The sequence below is a fragment of the Xyrauchen texanus genome, chromosome 44 (assembly GCF_025860055.1).
Source record: "Xyrauchen texanus isolate HMW12.3.18 chromosome 44, RBS_HiC_50CHRs, whole genome shotgun sequence".
NCBI lineage: Eukaryota > Metazoa > Chordata > Actinopteri > Cypriniformes > Catostomidae > Xyrauchen > Xyrauchen texanus.
Window position 1 is genome coordinate 14059949 of NC_068319.1, and position 18050 is coordinate 14077998.

General features: G+C 40.1%; 1 protein-coding gene across 4 annotated transcripts in view; it reads right to left on the reverse strand.

The window, feature by feature from the left end:
• Positions 1–17810, reverse strand: part of LOC127636489 (E3 ubiquitin-protein ligase CBL-B-like) — a 91741-nt gene extending 73931 nt beyond the window's left edge. For 2 of the 4 annotated variants that reach the window (XM_052116973.1, XM_052116970.1), the window contains exons 1-2: positions 16813–17810; positions 14869–15119 (exon numbers count right to left, since the gene is read on the reverse strand). In XM_052116973.1, the coding sequence (XP_051972933.1) occupies positions 14869–15119; positions 16813–17040 (479 nt within the window). In that variant the 5' untranslated portion in view covers positions 17041–17810. The remainder of the gene's footprint in view (positions 1–14868; positions 15120–16812) is intronic. The other 2 variants (XM_052116971.1, XM_052116972.1) reach the window with 2 other exon arrangements.
• Between the last annotated feature and the right edge of the window lie 240 nt (positions 17811–18050).

The window sequence follows — 18050 nt, forward strand, 5'->3', positions numbered from 1 at the left end:
AAACCTAGGAAGAAACCACAGGCCTTACCTATATGAGCCTGGATGGAGGGGGACTTCCTCATAAAGAATCCCAGAATTTGGCTCTATGAGTATGTAGGGGAGTGTGTTTCAGATAGTGTAATGGGTTAGTGTGGGTAATCCCCGGGTTTGATCATAATGTTGGAATGGCGGAGCTTTGAGTAAGACGGCGCTCTTCAAGACTCTCACACTGAAGGGAGACTCCGTAATTCCTTCTTTCAGTGTCACTCCCTACATGCTGTGTTACTCACAGTCATGAGTAAAAGACCCCTTTTCTCTCTAGCAAAATTTCCCACACATTCATTCACTCACTTAGCCTCTTTCTTCCACTCTCATTCTTTTTCAAGCCAGATATATAGATGATAGATAGATGGATAGATGCATGTACTTTATTGATGTCTGTATAAGAGCAACAATAACACTGAACAAAGAATGCATGGTACAGTATAGGCTTAAAACACTCTGACATTCAGGTACAATACACAACATACTAGGCTATTTACATAATGGAGCAGACACATAAGGTGCCGCTATTCTTACAGAGACACTACCGTTTTAGCACGTGTTCTACAAATCAATGTAAATAGTATAAATTATGCATGTAATGAAATATAAGCTATATATATATATATATATTTTTTTTTTTTTTTTTGTAATTAACCTAGTTAGAAACTCAAATGAAAAGCATTAGCTGAGTTCATCCATCTTTTCCCTGAACGCAGAAGTGTTCCACGATTCATAAATGGATGCCCGTTTCGTTTTCCGGTCTACAGTGTTTTAATTTGCATTGTAGTATGTTCTTAGTGGATAATGACATGTTCAGTGTATTAAAAAAAAAAAAGTATGTGGCTCCATAGTGCTGATACTTTAGAAAGTCATGAGAAGCGTCTTTTGACAGTGCCTCACTCGTCAAACTTTGTGTAGGTGGATGACGTGAGGCTATGAACCAAGGTTAGTTATGTTGATTTTATTTAAGTTTGTTTATAACAGAGTTGTTATGGCAGCCGGCAGCCAACATCTGCACAATTCAAGGCTGAACTCCAACTTACACTTAAAATGGTTGTTGTTCTCCATCTGGAATGCTCATATTGGTAGTCTTATGGAAACCAGAACTAGAAAACAGTCCAGTGGTACTTATTATGGTGCTGTCCAGTGGTTAGTCAGGAAAACTGTGGATATACCAATCAAATTAAGTGTTGGGTATGGTGTTCGCTGTCCTTTTCTGCATATCGTGGTGCCATTCTGTGGTCCATTCTGCATAATGCGGTGGCTCATTTGAACTTAACGCGCCCCATTCGTCACGTTTCGCGGACGACCCACCGGCCTGCTCGGTTTTCACAATGGCAAGTATGCCCCGTTTCAGCCCAAAGAGCGTCGACCCACCGGGAAATTCTTGTATGCCAGATTACCAGTCCAGGCCTGGGTGTAGTTTTAGCCCATTTTACAACACAAAAAATATATTTTGTTTTTATTTGTCTTTTTTGGTTTGTTTTCCAATATAAATATCTAAAACTCATTATGTTCATTTACTTTAGCAGCTATACTGCAGAAGAAAAAAAATATCTGAGAATTTTGAATATAATATTAAATTAATTTTAATATTTTAAAATATTGTAAAATCTTTAAAACAAGATTTATTTACCTGAGAAGCAACATATAAGATATTTAGACTTGCTTTTAGAGCATTTATGTTGAATATGAGTATACTTTGTCCTTACTGCACTCACAGAAGTATGAACAAGTGAAAAAATACACTTATTTAAGAAACATTCTCTTAAGTCTAAATATCTTATATGTTGCTTCTCAAGTAAATGTATCTTGTTTTAAGGATTTTTAGATAATGTTAAATGGAAAACAAGACAAAAACACTGTGAAATTTTTAATTAATTAAACAATAAAAAGCCAAGTAGTTTTTCCCCTTTAATACAGTGAATGTCATTTAGAGGTATTTTTCAAATATGATTTTGTCCTCTTTATTGTTAGTAAGCACATTTAATATAACCTTTTAAGTCAGGTACAAGCTGAATAGTCAGTTACGAGCTAATGATTATTCATTGCAATAATCGCCCAAATAGTCGAATAATGGTTCTAATAAATGTTATAAAAATAATCGTTAGTTGCAGCCCTAATGTTCAGATATTTAAAGACTCATGGACAGTTCGGTCCTTTGTAGATGCATTACAAATTGAAACAGAAAGTTTGGATGTATCAAAGTGCTCATACTCTTTTTAATAATAGCCAAGGCTTCAGTTAAGAGCATTTGATTGGATAAAAATCTGCCTATTCCAGAACGCGTCATCAATAATTTAGGTTTGTTTTCTGAGAATGTGTATCTAGAATGTCTAAATTTAAACTTTTAGGAGTGCACTAGTGTATGGATAGCTTCTAAGCTAATAGACATGGACTAAAAGCCACAAAACATTTATTTTAATCATTTCCCTCAAATATAATTCTTTGCATAATAAACATGCGTATGAACATTATTGCATAGTATAGCATATAATAAACCTCTGGTTAGCAGCTTGCGTTTAGAGTCCAAACGAATGCGATAAACAAATATCTGGCCCGTCAACATCCTGTTTCTTCGTGAAACACTAAAGAGTTGAGCAGATTAGGTGGTGATTAGACCTACTTTAGGAAGCTGCTATGGTATGGCTGTCAGATTGACTATGTGAGGCAGAAACTTACCACAACAGCTGGACAGATTTCTCATGCGTACATATCAACTGCTCTGAAGCACGAGACATTTACTCTGCACCAGATGGAGCTAATCTAAGTCTCAGAAGAGGGTCTAGAACTCTGGGTGCATTTCTAATTCTAATCAGTTCTACACAATTTATAATTAAAGACGCAATGAAATCAACATTTTTGTGAAGTTTTGTGTTTTTGTTGCTATGTCTGCCAGCTTGGATGTCTCTTTATGCTAGTGTTCACTTACAAGTTGACAAAGTACACTTTTTCTCTGTTTCTATCCATAAAAGTGTCCAAAAACATACAGAACAAGGCATGTCCGAGTTTGTCTGTCTGTCTAATGAAAACATGCCTCAAGCAGGATAACATTGCCAGATAGACGTAGCTGGGTAGTGTAGGTTGTTAGGTCTGGTTTTCAGAGCTTCAGAGCTCCAGAGGCCAGAAACATTATGAAGACCTTATGAAAGACTGATCAGTGTGTTTCTCCTCTGGTCCATCTCTCATTTCACAATAAACCTGCTATCTGTTTGGCTAGAGGAGGATGCTGCTTCCGGGATGGAGCAGATCAATACTGGTTTCAGTTAAGGAAGGTTGTTGGAGGATCTATCCTGCCTTATCAGTGCGCGCACGCACGCACGCACGCACGCACACACACACGCACACACGTAGCTGTGATGTTTTAATTATAGCAAAAGTCTAAGATGTCCATAACTTTCATTATTCTAATTAAAACAAGCTGTATATATTTTAAAGTTGTCAATGATTAAATGCAGAAGCCTTTGTTATCTTAGGACACCCACTGAATAAACAATACATATGCATCATAAAAAAACATTTTGTTTTTGTTGTGCTTGCACATGTATTTTCATTGCAATGCGGTTGAAAGGTGTTTTGAGTGTTTTAAGACGTGTTGCTATGTGGTTGCTAGAATGTTCTGGGAGATTGCTAGGATATTCATAAGGAGTTACTAGGGTGTTCCAGGTGGTTGCTTAATGGACAAATTCAAAAGAGCCAACTCCAAAGTCTATGATATTCTGGTGCCTAGATATGACTTGGGTCCCTCCTTGAGATTGTTTCACTATATTTCATCCAACAGCAGGCAAACATTTTAAGTCCATTTGCTTAAAGTAATAGCACACCTCTTCTCAAGCCACATGATTTGAAGTATGCTTTGTTTGTACAACAAACTAATGGTGTGAGAAAATGTACATGCTAAACTATAAAACTTAGGGTGAGGAGCAATAGTAATAGCGATGCTTGCTTTAGCAAGAAATCATGTGTTTTATTGGAATGGACTGATAACTGAAGAGACCACAAGCTTGGAAAATATCTCTTACACCCAGCAATGAGTGACACATATCTCAGTTTGACTGACAGACGGAAGGCAGCCAATCCCAGTGGGACTAATCCAGTCTGACAGTTTAACAGGCTTTCACAATGAGGTAGTGAGTTGGTCACAGCGCTGCGGGCAGTTTCGGGGCCACATTATGCTGAATGGAGTCTCAGGAAGTTTTCTGATCAGAGCGAGAAGAATAGAAGCCGCTGCCAGCTCAGAGTTTCCATCCTGTGTACTTCAACACGCATTGACAGCACAATGCACAGGCTGACAGTAATGGTTATATGGTCCCTTTGATGAGGTCACCACTAATATGGCGGGAAAAAGACAAAGCTATTCTGTACTACAGCAGGTGTTCTTCTGTGGCTGCCTGAAGGTTTTAACAGCGAACACACAAAAAGCACTTCATTGACATTACTTTGATATATGGTGATAGCTATGAAAGTTCATTCACACAGGCACACGGGACAATGGTGGAACTTCAAAGGTTTTGTAACAAGCTCTGTTCCAAAACCTAGTCTAGTTTGGTGGACTGCATACATTGGCAGCATCTTAACTGCAATTAATTTCAGGACTGGGATTTCATTCTCAACAGCACTCGATGGTGACTGAGCTCAGATGGCCTGCTGGTGTGTGTGTGTGTGTGTGTGTGTGTGTGTGTTGCTAATATTATGTTCCTTTCCCCTCTCACTCTCTACAAGAGACTTAACCACATGAGACAGCAGTCAGGACTAGTACTGATTGGATGTTGGGTTGATTTGAATCCATTCTGAAGTTTCACCTCCTGCCCACACCACCTGCTAAAGAAATAACACACACTAACCTGTACTAACAGTCACTTTAGAAGACAAGAAGCTGTCACAGATGGCTTAACGTGGCTCAGATTTCAGATAAATAAATTCTCGCCGCTATGGAAAGTGTGACACCCACCCACTCAGTTCACGAGTGCAACAGTAACGTGTGACACTTGAGATACCCAACTATAAGACAGAGTGAAAAATATAGAGAAAATGATGGATGCATTAGAGAGCAAGATGCAAAAGAGGTGAGCAGATGTTCTGACATTTAAAACCACTTGCAGAGACACAAATGATACCTCAAAAGCTGATAATTCATTAGATGTTCACTTGAGGGAAAGTGGAGGCGTTCCATCTGCCAGCTGAGATCAGCTAAGGTTTAACCCCTAATTTAAAGGGGGTTGGACAAAAGAAGGCATTAATGTGAGGTAGACCCAGGAGGGGAGCACGAGCGGCCGTTGGACCCTGCTCGGACACTTCCCAGCCCTTCACAGAGCCCCTTCTCACTGCAACGATGCCAGATTCTGCTTTATTTTGAACACCATTCCCCCTGGACACTTTATTGTCTCCTTTTATGGACATTTTATGTTTAATATTTATTTTCCAATAAATGCCTCTCTGAGGCTTGACGCCACACCCACTGTGTCTGTCTCTCGCTCACCCCACAACAGTGGTGGAGAATGCGGGTACTTTTGTGGGCAGAGACGGTGCAGTTGGGCACCAACAGTGATGTCACTTCCTCTCGTTTGCTGGTTAGAGGGAAAGAATGGAGTAGGACGGAGAAAAAACGAGGACAGCCTCCCAGCCGCAGCAAAGCGTAAGTAGCATTTAATAAGCACTTAACCTACAGTTGGTTGAGGCAGTCATATTAATTATTGCTTTTCTCTGTTCCCACCTGGGTGCGAGCGAAAGGAAGAGCTGGCCCAGAGAAGTATTCCCCAAACCAACCATAGGGCCTGGATGAGGAAGTAGCATTCCCATGTGGGCGGCTAAAGAGCGCGCACCTCCAGCTCTGGACACCATGGTGTCGATACGAGAGATGCAGAAGGGGTGACGGTGGGGGGTTATGTAACAGAACGACCCATCCCTCCCTCTAGTCATCATCGCCCCGCCTCTTAGGGCAGTCTTCAGCCAGGCTCACAACAGGAGTTGGGCAGGAGAGCAAAAAGAGGTGCATAATTAATAAGCCTCGTTCTGACAGTGGTGGATGAAGCACACCTGATGTGAATAACGCTTCATCAACCCGGTCTATAAAATGCAAAGCGCAGCTCTTTGCGGGAGTCAGCTTCAAATCTCCATGTGTGCACACTGACATCTTCGCACAACTAGGACCAGAGCGGAGAGGGTTCGGCTGAATTAAATGTGTTGCCGGACCCGCTTCTCGGACCCCCAGTGCGAGTTAGAGGTGTCGCCGGGGAGAACAGCACGCGTCACTGCCGACGGGCTACAGGCCGGGTTGCCTTCCCCGCTCACCTGCGGCCATGGGAAGACAGGCCACCAAGTTCGCCGCCGCCCCACGAGGCGCAGACACAGGAGGAGTGCAGCTGTCGGACCCCGCTAATGCCTAGGCGATTCCTCAGACACTTCCCCGCCCTTCACGGAGCCCCATCTCACCGCGAGGATGCCATTTTGCCCCTTTATTTTGAACACCATTCCCCCTGGATACTTAATTTTCTCCTTTTATTTATTAGCATTTCCAATAAATGCCTCTCCGAGGCTTGATGCCACATCCACTGTGTCTGTCTCTTGCTCACCCCACCACAACTCTCTCTCTGAGCACTTTATAAGGAACACCTGTACACTTACATATTCATGCAATTGTTTAATCAGCCATTCGTGTGGATGGGGAAAAATTGTGATCACAGTGATTTTGACAGTGACATGATCGTTGATGCCATATGGGCTGGTTTGAGTATTTCTGTAACTGCTGATCTCCTGGGATCTCTATAGATTACTCAGAATTGTGCCAAAAACAAAAAACATCCAGTGAGCGGTAGTTCTACAGACGGAAATGCCTTTGTAATGAGAGAGGTCAACGGAGAATGGCCAGACTGGTTCGAGCAGACAGAAAGACTACAGTAACTTGAGCAGAATAGCACCTCAGAATGCACAACAAGTTGAACCTTGAGGTGGAACAGAAGAACACATCGGGAACTGTATTAGTCCATAGTGTTCCATAAAAAGTGCTTAGCGAGTGTATGTTTACAGTATGTTTCTGAATGTGTATGTGTGTTCAAATAAACTGAATAAATATGCAGAGGAAACAAGAACAGATGTTGAGGGGCATTTCCTCCAACATTAGTTTTCTTTCAGATAAAGGGAAAATTCTGAGATACTTGTGCTCAATATAGCTGAACTGATTTGCATCAGAAAGATTGGTTTGCAGTGGGTGTTTGGTCCTGCAAGTTTATGTTAGGCCTTCCTCTTGAGTTCATAATTGCCAGCATCTTTCCTTTCCTATCTTGCTCTAATTGCAACTCACTTCCTCTATGGTCTGGATGAGACTTGATTTAATGCAGTCTTTAGAATTCTTATCCAATTGTACCAAACTGCAGAGAACAGAGGAACTGAATGCATTCTGAATTTCTTTAGATTGGTTGAGAAGCATAGGCTTCACCAATTAAGGCCAATTCCAAGCAGCATTCAACGCCATCTCTCTGGTCTGAAGCTGGGAATCAGTCTGTGACTTCCTCTTTAATGAAGCTTTTTCGATCATTAGCCAATGCACCAGATGAACCTCATCATCACTCTGCAGAGCACACGGCATGGTAACTGAGGCACGGTGAGGGGTAGGGGTGTCCCATCTGATTGGTGGTAATTGGATGGCTGCTAATTGCATTTTTATCCAAACACAACCTTTTACTCATTCATCAAACCTGACTCGATTCCTGCAAGGTGTTTGGGGAGTAGGTGGGGTGTAGAAAGTGCGTTTTTTTATGCCCAATTGGGTGAGAGAATGAGAAATGTCTAGTGGGGTTTCACGGGTGTCAATATGGGACTGTGTTTTGTCTTTGTGTCTCTGTGGTACTGGTCTTCTGGGAGTCTGGCTGACATGCTTGATTTATTGTGATGTTTGCGCCTCCCTTTCTCTTTTTCTTCCTCATATACTCTGCAACACACAAACATCTGGCTCTGTTCCACTCTTGTTTGACTGTTTTAACTTCATTGTGCTTGTTTGTCCTTGGTGTTTGTGTGTGCATGTGTGTGTGTTGGATGCAGCTGTAGAAGGCTGGGGTAGGGGGATGGAGAGGGGACCCATTTGGTGTTCATGCTCCAAGATGAATGGTGGTTAGATTTCCTTTTATTCTCTGTAAGGGATCACTCACATTTGTTCTTTCTTTTTTTTCTTTTTAAAGGTTTTTGGTCAATAAATTCCTCTAATTACCTATGTCCTAGATACTGGCAGGCCTGGCTGGCATTGGGCATCACTGCAATGGTATTTTCCTTTAGAACACTGAGGGCATATCACTTAGAATTATTTTCTGCTGCTGAAAGCGTTGTTTATTTGCACGTGCTGTCTGCGCAGGTTTAATGCCTGATTCACTAAAAGGAATTATGCAGATCCCACAATGATGCAAACGCATCTGCAAAATCTGTATTGAACACAATTTTGCACGCAGTTCCGACCTTGTAGGTTGGTTCGGAGCGCCATATAGCGGAGGATGCAACAGACCACCACAATCACTACACACTCTGCTGGGACTGTACAACATCACTCTAAAGGTGATCCAGTCACCTGAATCAACTGTTTAACACAGCAAAATGTGCTCGAATATACAGTGCATCAGGATATATGCCAGGTTAAAAGGCTCTTTTCCAACATTTGATGAATTACTGTGCCAAGATCAAAAGAAAATGTACATAAATGTCTCCGTTAAATAAAATTTAGTTTACCGTCTGTTTTCCTCAAGATCGTAAGAGTGCAATGTTTCTTGCTGCAGGCAAATAGCACAGTTTTGTGAATGAAGTGTGATCTATAAATCAGATGCGTTTGCATCATTGTGGGATCTGCATAATTCCTTTTAGTGAATTGGGCATTAAACCTGCGCAGACAGCACGTGCAAATAAACAACGCTTTCAGCAGCAGAAAATAATTCTAAGTGATATGCCCTCAGTGTTCTAAAGGAAAATACCAGACAACTCAAATTCCTATGTTCGAATACTCTTTATGGATTTCTCATCCGCTTTTAATACCGTCCAACCTTATCTTCTTCTAAAGCGCCTCTATGAGTTAGGTGCTAGCAGTTGGATGATTTTATGGATTAAGGAGTTTTTAAAAGGTCGCCCTCAGCGAGTTTGTGTTAATAATAATGTTATGTCGGATTGCTTGGTTCTAGATACTGGGGTACCGCAGGGATGTGTACTGTCTCCAATACTTTTTTCCGCATACATAAATGAACTGAAGTGCAATGACGATAACCTTACCCTTATAAAATATGCCGATGATATAGCATTGGTCTCATGTCAGATAGAAATGAATTGCGCCTCATATTTTGAGTACATCGACAGTATCATCCGTTGGTTTGAGAGTAGTTCTTTACATCTTAATATCGAAAAGACAAAAGAATTATGTTTGAGAAATCAATCAAGAAGAGTAGATACTGCATCTGAATATAAACCAGTTGTCATAAAAGAAAAAACTGTAGAGCAAGTCTCGAATTTCAAATATTTGGGTACAATTATAGATGAGAAACTTAATTTTGATAGTAATGTGGAGTATATTCATAAAAAAGCACGACAACGCCTGGGTCTCCTTAGGAAACTGAGAAGCTTCAATGTTAATCAGCAGACCCTAACTATGTTGTATCGATCAATGATTGAGAGTATTCTCACATATAACATTATTTTATGGTACAGCAATCTAACACTGAAACAAAAGAACAAACTCTCACAAATAATCAATCAAGCAAATAAGATTACTGGACAAAAACAACAGCCACTACAGAGCTTTTTCGATCATTTTATGGGAAAAATGGCAATTGCAATTTTTAAAGATAACACTCACCCTCTTCACTCTGCTTTTGAATTGCTCCCATCTGGATGTAGACTAAAAATACCCTTGGCTAGAAAAAATCTCTACAAAAGATCGTTTCTTCCTATGGCAGTGATTATCTTAAATCGTACAGTGTTTTAATTGAAACAATAGAGCGACTGCTATTATTTTTAAATTCTTCTTTTTTATAGTGTTTAACTATATTATTATTTTTTTTTTTATTTATTTTTTTTTTGTATTTGTGTTGTTGATATGTGATGTGTCTTATGTTACAGTGTCAAAGAAAAATTTCCGCTCTGTGAAAACAGACTGGACAATAAAGTAAAATAAAGTAAAGTAAATTAGAAAACATAATGACATAGAAAAGAGGCATGTTTGCACAAAAAATTACATTAACTTAATTTGAATTTTCAAGATGCCTACCTAAACTAGATTGCATGTGGTTAGTGAATAGACGCAGGTTTTTGGACTGAAATAACACATGCGACTATTAGGAAAAGTGTCCTTTTAGAGAGGCAGAATTGGGAAATTATACGAGCCAAATTCAAGTCACCCATATAAGTAGGCACGATGTATAAAACAAGGACAGAATTGCGGAACGGTTAGGTCATTAAAATGGAATTAACTATTAAACACAGTATTTGACATATTTGCGATAAAATTAATGCATTATTGCTCAATCAAATTAAAATGCTGATATGCCCTAGTGTGTTAAACCACAAAAGGGACAAAATTAAAGAGGCTTAAATAAATATACAGTGTAAATCGCAATCTTTTGCAGTTTATTAAGCACATTTAAGCCATATAGCAAACTGCTTGTCCGGAGGTGTGAAGCTGTCATCAAAAACATTCAAACTGAGATTGCTTCCTTCTGCCAAAATAAAAGCTCAATTTAACTAGACTTTGCTATACAGAAATATACTACTACTGTACAGCAAAATGTAATATTCAATGTAGTAATAAATAATAACAATAATAATTACATTATATTTAAGCAATATCTCACAAGCAAGAATGCTGCTGTTTTTACTGTGCCATCACCAGTCAAATGGAGTTATTGTTAGTTCTTCACAAGAAAACATTGAACATTAACTTCTGTTTACACAATGAAAACAACCAAGTTAACCTTTTAAAAGATGCTGTCTGCAGTTTGCTTACTCAAGGTCAAAAGGAAACAAGGCAGGCTTGTCTCTTAGTTCCCCTGCCTAACAGTTTCAAATCCACAGCTTTGTTTCCATCAATGTCAGCACATTCACTTTGACTTTTTATCACGACTCAGACGGTGTCTTGAAAAAGAGATAAAGCTACATTGGTGACCTTTTCCATCTGCTCTGTGCACGATCAAATTTGTTGCTGCATTTGCAATTACGTCCAGTCTGTTCGGGCAAAGTGCTCAGTCCAAGTATCATCCTGTGACACTGAGTTTTAAGGGTGTGTTTCTGTGTGCACAGAGGCTGTTCATGCAACATTAGGGCTGCATTTTGTGTACAGTAACATGTTTAACCTTTTCTGTTTACTTACAGCAGATGGTAATTGGCTCCAAAAGAAAGCAGTTGCAAACAACTAGAGTTCTGTGTTTATCCTCATCAAGTGTTCTAGAATAATCTGAGCATAGAAGCATCTTGCAGCAGAACAGAGTAGCTAGAGTTCACACAAACATGATCATGTGTGTAAGTAAAACTTTATAGTCAGACTTGAATAAAGAATGGTTCTTCGGTGAAGGTGGTAAACATCCTGTGCTTTTAGGAAATCATAAACTTTTCAAACATTAATTTAACATCATGGTGCTTACACCTACAAACATTACAGGTGCAAAAGACACAGAGGTGAAAAGTGGGAAGAAAGTTGAAGGTGGCATAAAAAGTTTCTGAAAACATTTAGCGTATTTGCGGAAAACAATAAATTTCCATGGCAATAAAGCAGCTTGCTAATGGGACTTATCCACTTGTGAGCTATTGGAGTATATTACCTATCTCAGAGGGATACAAGTAATCGCAAAAGCCTCTCTGAGTTCAAATAATTCTGTCCACCATTTCATTTCAAGAGGTGACAGGACTGGGAAGGAGACTGCGTAACACAGCAGACACATTGTCCTTCAATTACCAACAGACAGTTGTAAATAAAGAGAATGATTTCAAAGCTTAGCAGGGCCTGTTAAAGCACAAATGCAAAATAGCTCCCTGGACCGCTTAAAGGTCAAACCTCAGATATTTCCTTCTGCGAGTTTGAGAACATTACATCTGAGGTCTCTATCTCTGTTGACAGCAGTCTCCTTCTCATTTACTCACACCTCAAAGCCACAGGAACGCTAAAACATTTGCAGATCTTCTCAGTGCATGATAATTCAGACACAAGCACATCAGTAAGTGTGCAAAAAAGCCAAGTTTGAGGCTTCAGTGTCTCTGCTGTCTACTGCATGGTTCCATGCTTAATTCCACAATGCCATCCATCTCCTTCACTGAAAAAGACACCAAAGAGAGTAAAGCAAAAAAACTCAAATGACACTGCAAAAACACAATGAGAACTTACGACTGCCACCTCAGCCCAACATAAAGTGAAGCTTGCCAACCGTCCCTAGATTGAATACATCCAGCCCATTCGTCGCTGTACCAGACCGCCGTTTTGTCCAGCTCTTAACATCAATACTAATAGATAGTAATGCATTTAGAGCTTTCCAGTAAAAGGGAAACTCAGAACCTCAGCAATCTGATAATTATTAAACATAGTTGACATTGTCAAGTCATGCACTCTTCAGTAGCAACACAAAGCAACCTGAAGATGGTCATCTATATCACCACTATACGATAGTGTAGAAAAATAGTGACACAGATGCGGTCAACATGAGAATGAAAAAATCTAATTTATTTTATTTACATTTGGGGTTCCCACACCTTTTTTGAACATCAAAAGGTATATTCCAGGTTTAGTACGAATTGAGCTCAATCGACAGCATTTGTGACACATTAACTGGTCCTTCCTTTTCTTTAAAAAGCAAAAATCAAGTTGCAGTGAGGCACTGTGAATGGGGCCAATTTTTGGAGGGTTTAATTACATTCATTCTTCTGTTAAAACTCGTGAATTATTTGAGCTGTAAGGTTGTATAAATCATCGTTTTAAGGTTTGTTGGCATTACATCATCATGCCAACGAAGTTGAACATTTTGCTATAACTGTACACAGAAAAGGTAGGTAAGTGATTTTATTACACTTAAATCATGTTAACACGCATATTATTTATGTCTTATGCCAATACTTTTGAAACTCACAGAAAGAAAAAAATATATATATGGCCAATGAAATATTTTACTGAAAAACATTAGAAAAAACTATTTTCAAATTTTTTTTAAATCATGTTTTATTCATTTCCATAGACCGTAAAAATAAAAACGTTTTCAATAATTCACTGTAGTCCTGCATATTTGACGAGATTGGGATTTAATCAGTTTTATGTTGTTTAGGGACTATTTGTCCTCCACGGACTCTCTACCTTTGCATAGTTGTGAAGATATTTATGACAGGAGGGTGCTGGTGGAGACAGAAAGAGAGAGTCCCATTGTTAGGCTCAGGAGTCACAGTATAATTACTATAGCACATGCAGGGCCTCCGCAAAGATGCCTGGCTGCAGGCCTGGGACCAGTTCTAAATACTGATGTCTCCCCAAACCACTACTGCACTATGGATGAACTCTCCTCACTTTTCCACATGCCTCTCCTCTTTCTTTATTTATCCTGTTGCCACTTCTGTCCATTCCTCGGTGTCTTTGCCCTCCTTTTCTCTCTGCATTCTCCCCCATTGTGTGGGACAGGAGCCAAAGGCTAGAAGGCAAAATAAAGGATTTCTCCCCAGAGAATTATGGAAGAGTGACAGTGCAGACAAGGAGGGGCTGTCAGCTGATATCCATCCTCAATCCGGAGTGTGTCTCACTGCTTCTGGATATGACAACATGTCAGGACAGCCTGTCAGTTAGCATCCTCAGGCTAACAAATGCTGCTTTACCTCTCCATCACCCCAAAATCACACACACATACACACTTTTTAGTCCCTCACCCATTGCCCTGGCTCTTTTGCTGGATCATTTCCCCTCTGCAGATTTTGGTGAAGCTAGGATTCAAAGCATTGCTAAAATTAAACAGAGTTGAGCCAAATACCATTCGAAATTACTGGGATGTAAACCAAAATACTATTATTTCCTGGCAATATCAAAAGCCTTATGATACATTTTCAAACTGTGCAGTATTTACCCAAATAGTCAGTGGCCTAAATGCAGTTTAATTGATGTGAGGCTACGCTTTAAACCAGATGCTGTGCATGTTACGCTTGGCTGTCAGTACAACGGAATACTAAGATTTTCCTCTTTAGTCAAGGCCCGTGTTTCATGTGTAAGACGCACAGGGTAGCCCAGAGCTCTAATAGCCCCGGGGGAACTATTCTGCATGTGTCAGCATATGCCCGGGGCACACTTGCTCTGTTAATATTCTCTCTCACTTTGTTCTCACTCTGTGCAGAGTCTGGTCGGCCCACCGAGGTTCAGATCCAGAGAGGGTCTTTCATTAGGACTGCTGTTCTTGATCAGGCTCTTTCATTATGGCTGCTGTTCTTGATCAGAGTTGGATTTTCGTGATAAAAAGCCATGACTCAAGTTGACATGCAACACCAGAGCAAACTCGATGAACAGACCAATGTGAAGTCATGTGACCTGACCTCTCCTATCTCCATCTGACCGAATGTTCAAATGGCAACAGATCAGTGTCAAAAAGGAAGGACTGTTCAGGATATGAGACTGACAAGCGTGTTAATGTCTGAAAATAACCTTTAAAAAAAAAAAACACATCTGCTGGTGTAAAAAGAGACATCTGAAATACAATGTAATGCATGCAAGCACGTAGATGCAGACAAACTTGTCTTGCTCGGTTCACAAAGCAGTGTCCTTCCATTTTGCTTGCATGGAGAATTTTTTTTTTTGTGCTTCCATTTACAAAACACTGGCCAGGCCATGTGGGAATAAGACCATACGCAATAAACAGAGAATATTACCTGTCTTGTGACTGTTCTTCGTACATTCTCTCCTTGGCTTCCTTAAAGAGCCGGATTGCTCGTTTTGATTTCTTCATCAGGCTGTCGATGTAGACTTTGAAATAGTCATTCTCGCTTAGCTGAGTAAGTCTCTGGTTGTCTTCATATCTGCACAAAATCAGCCTCAGGTGCTGGTAAGTGTCAGGTAGGATATCCAGGATGTATGGTGGACTGTTCTTCAACTGCAGCCTGGGGTTCTGACATAACCTCACCTACGAGAACAACCACAGGTTTAGAAAACTCGACTTCTCAAACAATTCAGAGAGAACAAACTGCATATACATTTTATACGAATAGTTCACACAAAAATGAAAATTCTCCAATCATTTACTCACTCTCATGCCATCCCAGAGGTGTATGGCTGTCTTTCATCAGCAGAACACAAATTAAGATTTTTAGAAGAATATCTCAGCTCTGTAGGTCCTTAAAATGCAAGTAAATGGGTGCCAAATTGTTGATGCTCCAAAAAGCACATATAGCCATCATAAAAGTAATCCAGTCTACTGAAGCGAAAACACCAGGTATAAGAAATAGATTCATATTTACAAATAAATTTAGTTTCCAACCAACTCATTGAGGTGGGTGGAGTCCAAACTGACTCTCTGTAAGAGCATAAGCCTCCTCTACACACATAGATACCTTATTAGCAGCTGTTCCTATGGACTGCACACAAAAGCTATTTATACAGTGGACAGATTTATACAGTTGACCCATTTCTTACAAACACCTAGCATTTCAGAAGACATTAATTAATCCACTGGAGTCGTATGGATTACTTTTATGATGGCTTTTAGGGCTCGGCGATATGTAAAAATAATTTTTGCAATAATTGGCCTTAAAAAAAAAAAATCGCAATATCCGACTACATGGTCAACCCCCCTGCCGGGGGTCGGTGAATTTGTTTTTGCTTTATAAATGTAATTAATTTATTGAAACACAAAAAACATAAACAGAAGATATTTCTAAATTCAAAGTGCATTTTAAACTAAAAGAAAAAAGCAATAAAACAACAAAGAGATCAAAAAATTATATTTAACCACCTCCCCAAATCCAAACATTTACCATCTCCAATCGCTCCATTTGAATCACGGAATCCGCAATGCATGCCAACCGCAAGAAAATAAAGCGAATTAAACAGACCTTTCCGAGAGCACAGGAGATCATTTTCAGCATTCTCATAGATTACATTATTCTTGCAAACAGTTTTCAGATGAATGAAACACAAAGAAGAAGAAAAAATATTTTGCCATTTCCCGATATTGTCAATCATCATCTGTTTGCAATCTTTGCAAGACATCGTTGATATCCAATTACATCGTCCTATCACCCAGCCCTAATGGCTATATGTGTTTTTTGAAGAATTAAAAATGTTGGCACCCATTCACTTGCATTTTATGGACCTGCAGGACTGAGATGTCTTAATTTGTGTTCTGCTGAAGAAAGAGAGTAATACACATCTGGGATGGCATGAGGGTGAGTAAGCCTACCTGATGAGAGAAATGTCATATTTGATTAACTATTCCTTCAATAACAAATTAAGCCAGAATACATTTCAAAACCAAGTGGCAATATAGTATGTTTATGCATCATATTATAGAGATAGATACGATGTATATATATCACATTCCCATGTTAATCAATTAGACAGACGGATTAAAATTAAAAATTATTTTGATTATTTAATGTAAAAGGGTAGGTATACTAGCAAATTAAGCCAGTTGGGAGGAATTCGGTTGCAAAAAGAAAGTTCTCGCGCTTGCCGCCCCTCAGTAAACAGTTTGTTATAATCAAAAAAGCACTTTCAAACAACCGTGTTCATGGAAAACTCTTTTAGGGCGGGAGAGGAAAGGAAGCGCTGTTACGTCATCTCCAGGAACACTGTAAACACACGCTCGAGACACTCACTACTTTGTCCATGAGCTTCCACGTCTTCTCAACGGTCCGGCGGTCCGCGGCTGCTTGTTTGGGGGGTCCGACAGCGTCCTGAATGGCATCGATGATGCCTAAAATCCGGCCTTTCCGATTGTTAGGTGGGCGTCCACTGAGAGCAGTTGCCATTTTCTGCACACTGTAACACAGACGAAATGTCGCTGGTGAAGGCAACAAAACAAACGTGAGCAGATGTGTGACCATGCAAACCTCGACAATAGTACCATTATCTGGATCTGGACTGAAAACTTTCCATCGAGTCAGTACTTACCAATGAACGGTAACTTTTGGTTAAGTTTCCTTTAAAGGAAATAAATATACAGTACAAATCCAAGGACTAGATCACTTCAAGTGACTAGTCGACAGAAATTACGCTACTTTAACAGCTGCTCGCCTTGCAACAGTAACCAATAGCAATGGCTTTAATACCACCACACAAGGATTACGGTGTTGCACCGTACACAAATCCATTGTAATAAAAACAACAGAATGTTTAAAGACAATGACAGCAAGCCAGAGTAACAAATAACAGTCAATGTCATACAATTTGCTCTATTCAATGCGTAATATAGCTAAAACCAGCCTAAGCTTGTTGTTGGACTCATAGCCTGACCAGCTAAAAAGAAGCCCGAACCCCTCTAAAATCCCCAGGCTGGACGACAAGCCAAGACCAGTCAGCCCGTTTCGGCTGGTTTCGGCAGGGTTGTATCACCGATAAACTCCAGACTTACTGCGGCAAAAGAAAAACAGTGTAGCTGCCAAGACAGTGGAGAGTTCCCAAGTTCCTGAAGCTTTAGGGAGGTCGCTCACATACAAATGACAACAAAAGCGCAACGCCGAAACCAGGAAACTGTCACATCACTGTCCAGATGTTTACCAACTACAAGCCTCTCTTCCTTGTCCTCACGCCTAACACGTAAAACCCTATAAAATCTCGCTCTTCTCTGTGTGTGTGTGTGTGATATGCTCGTGAACGCTTCTCGGTTGAAAAGCAGTACGCTTTAAACTGCGCTGGAGCGAGAGCAACAGGGCGGAGCCAAAGAGGCGGGGTCGATGAAGCAATTGATCTCAGAGGTCCAATCAGACGGCTAGTCTCCTGAGGGAACGCGCGCGTAGGTGATGTTGTTGTCCAATCACCAATCAGGTTTAAAAACGGTAAGCGCATACTTAATATTTCCGTACATAAAGAGCAATGAAATCGGGCTGAGCGTTTT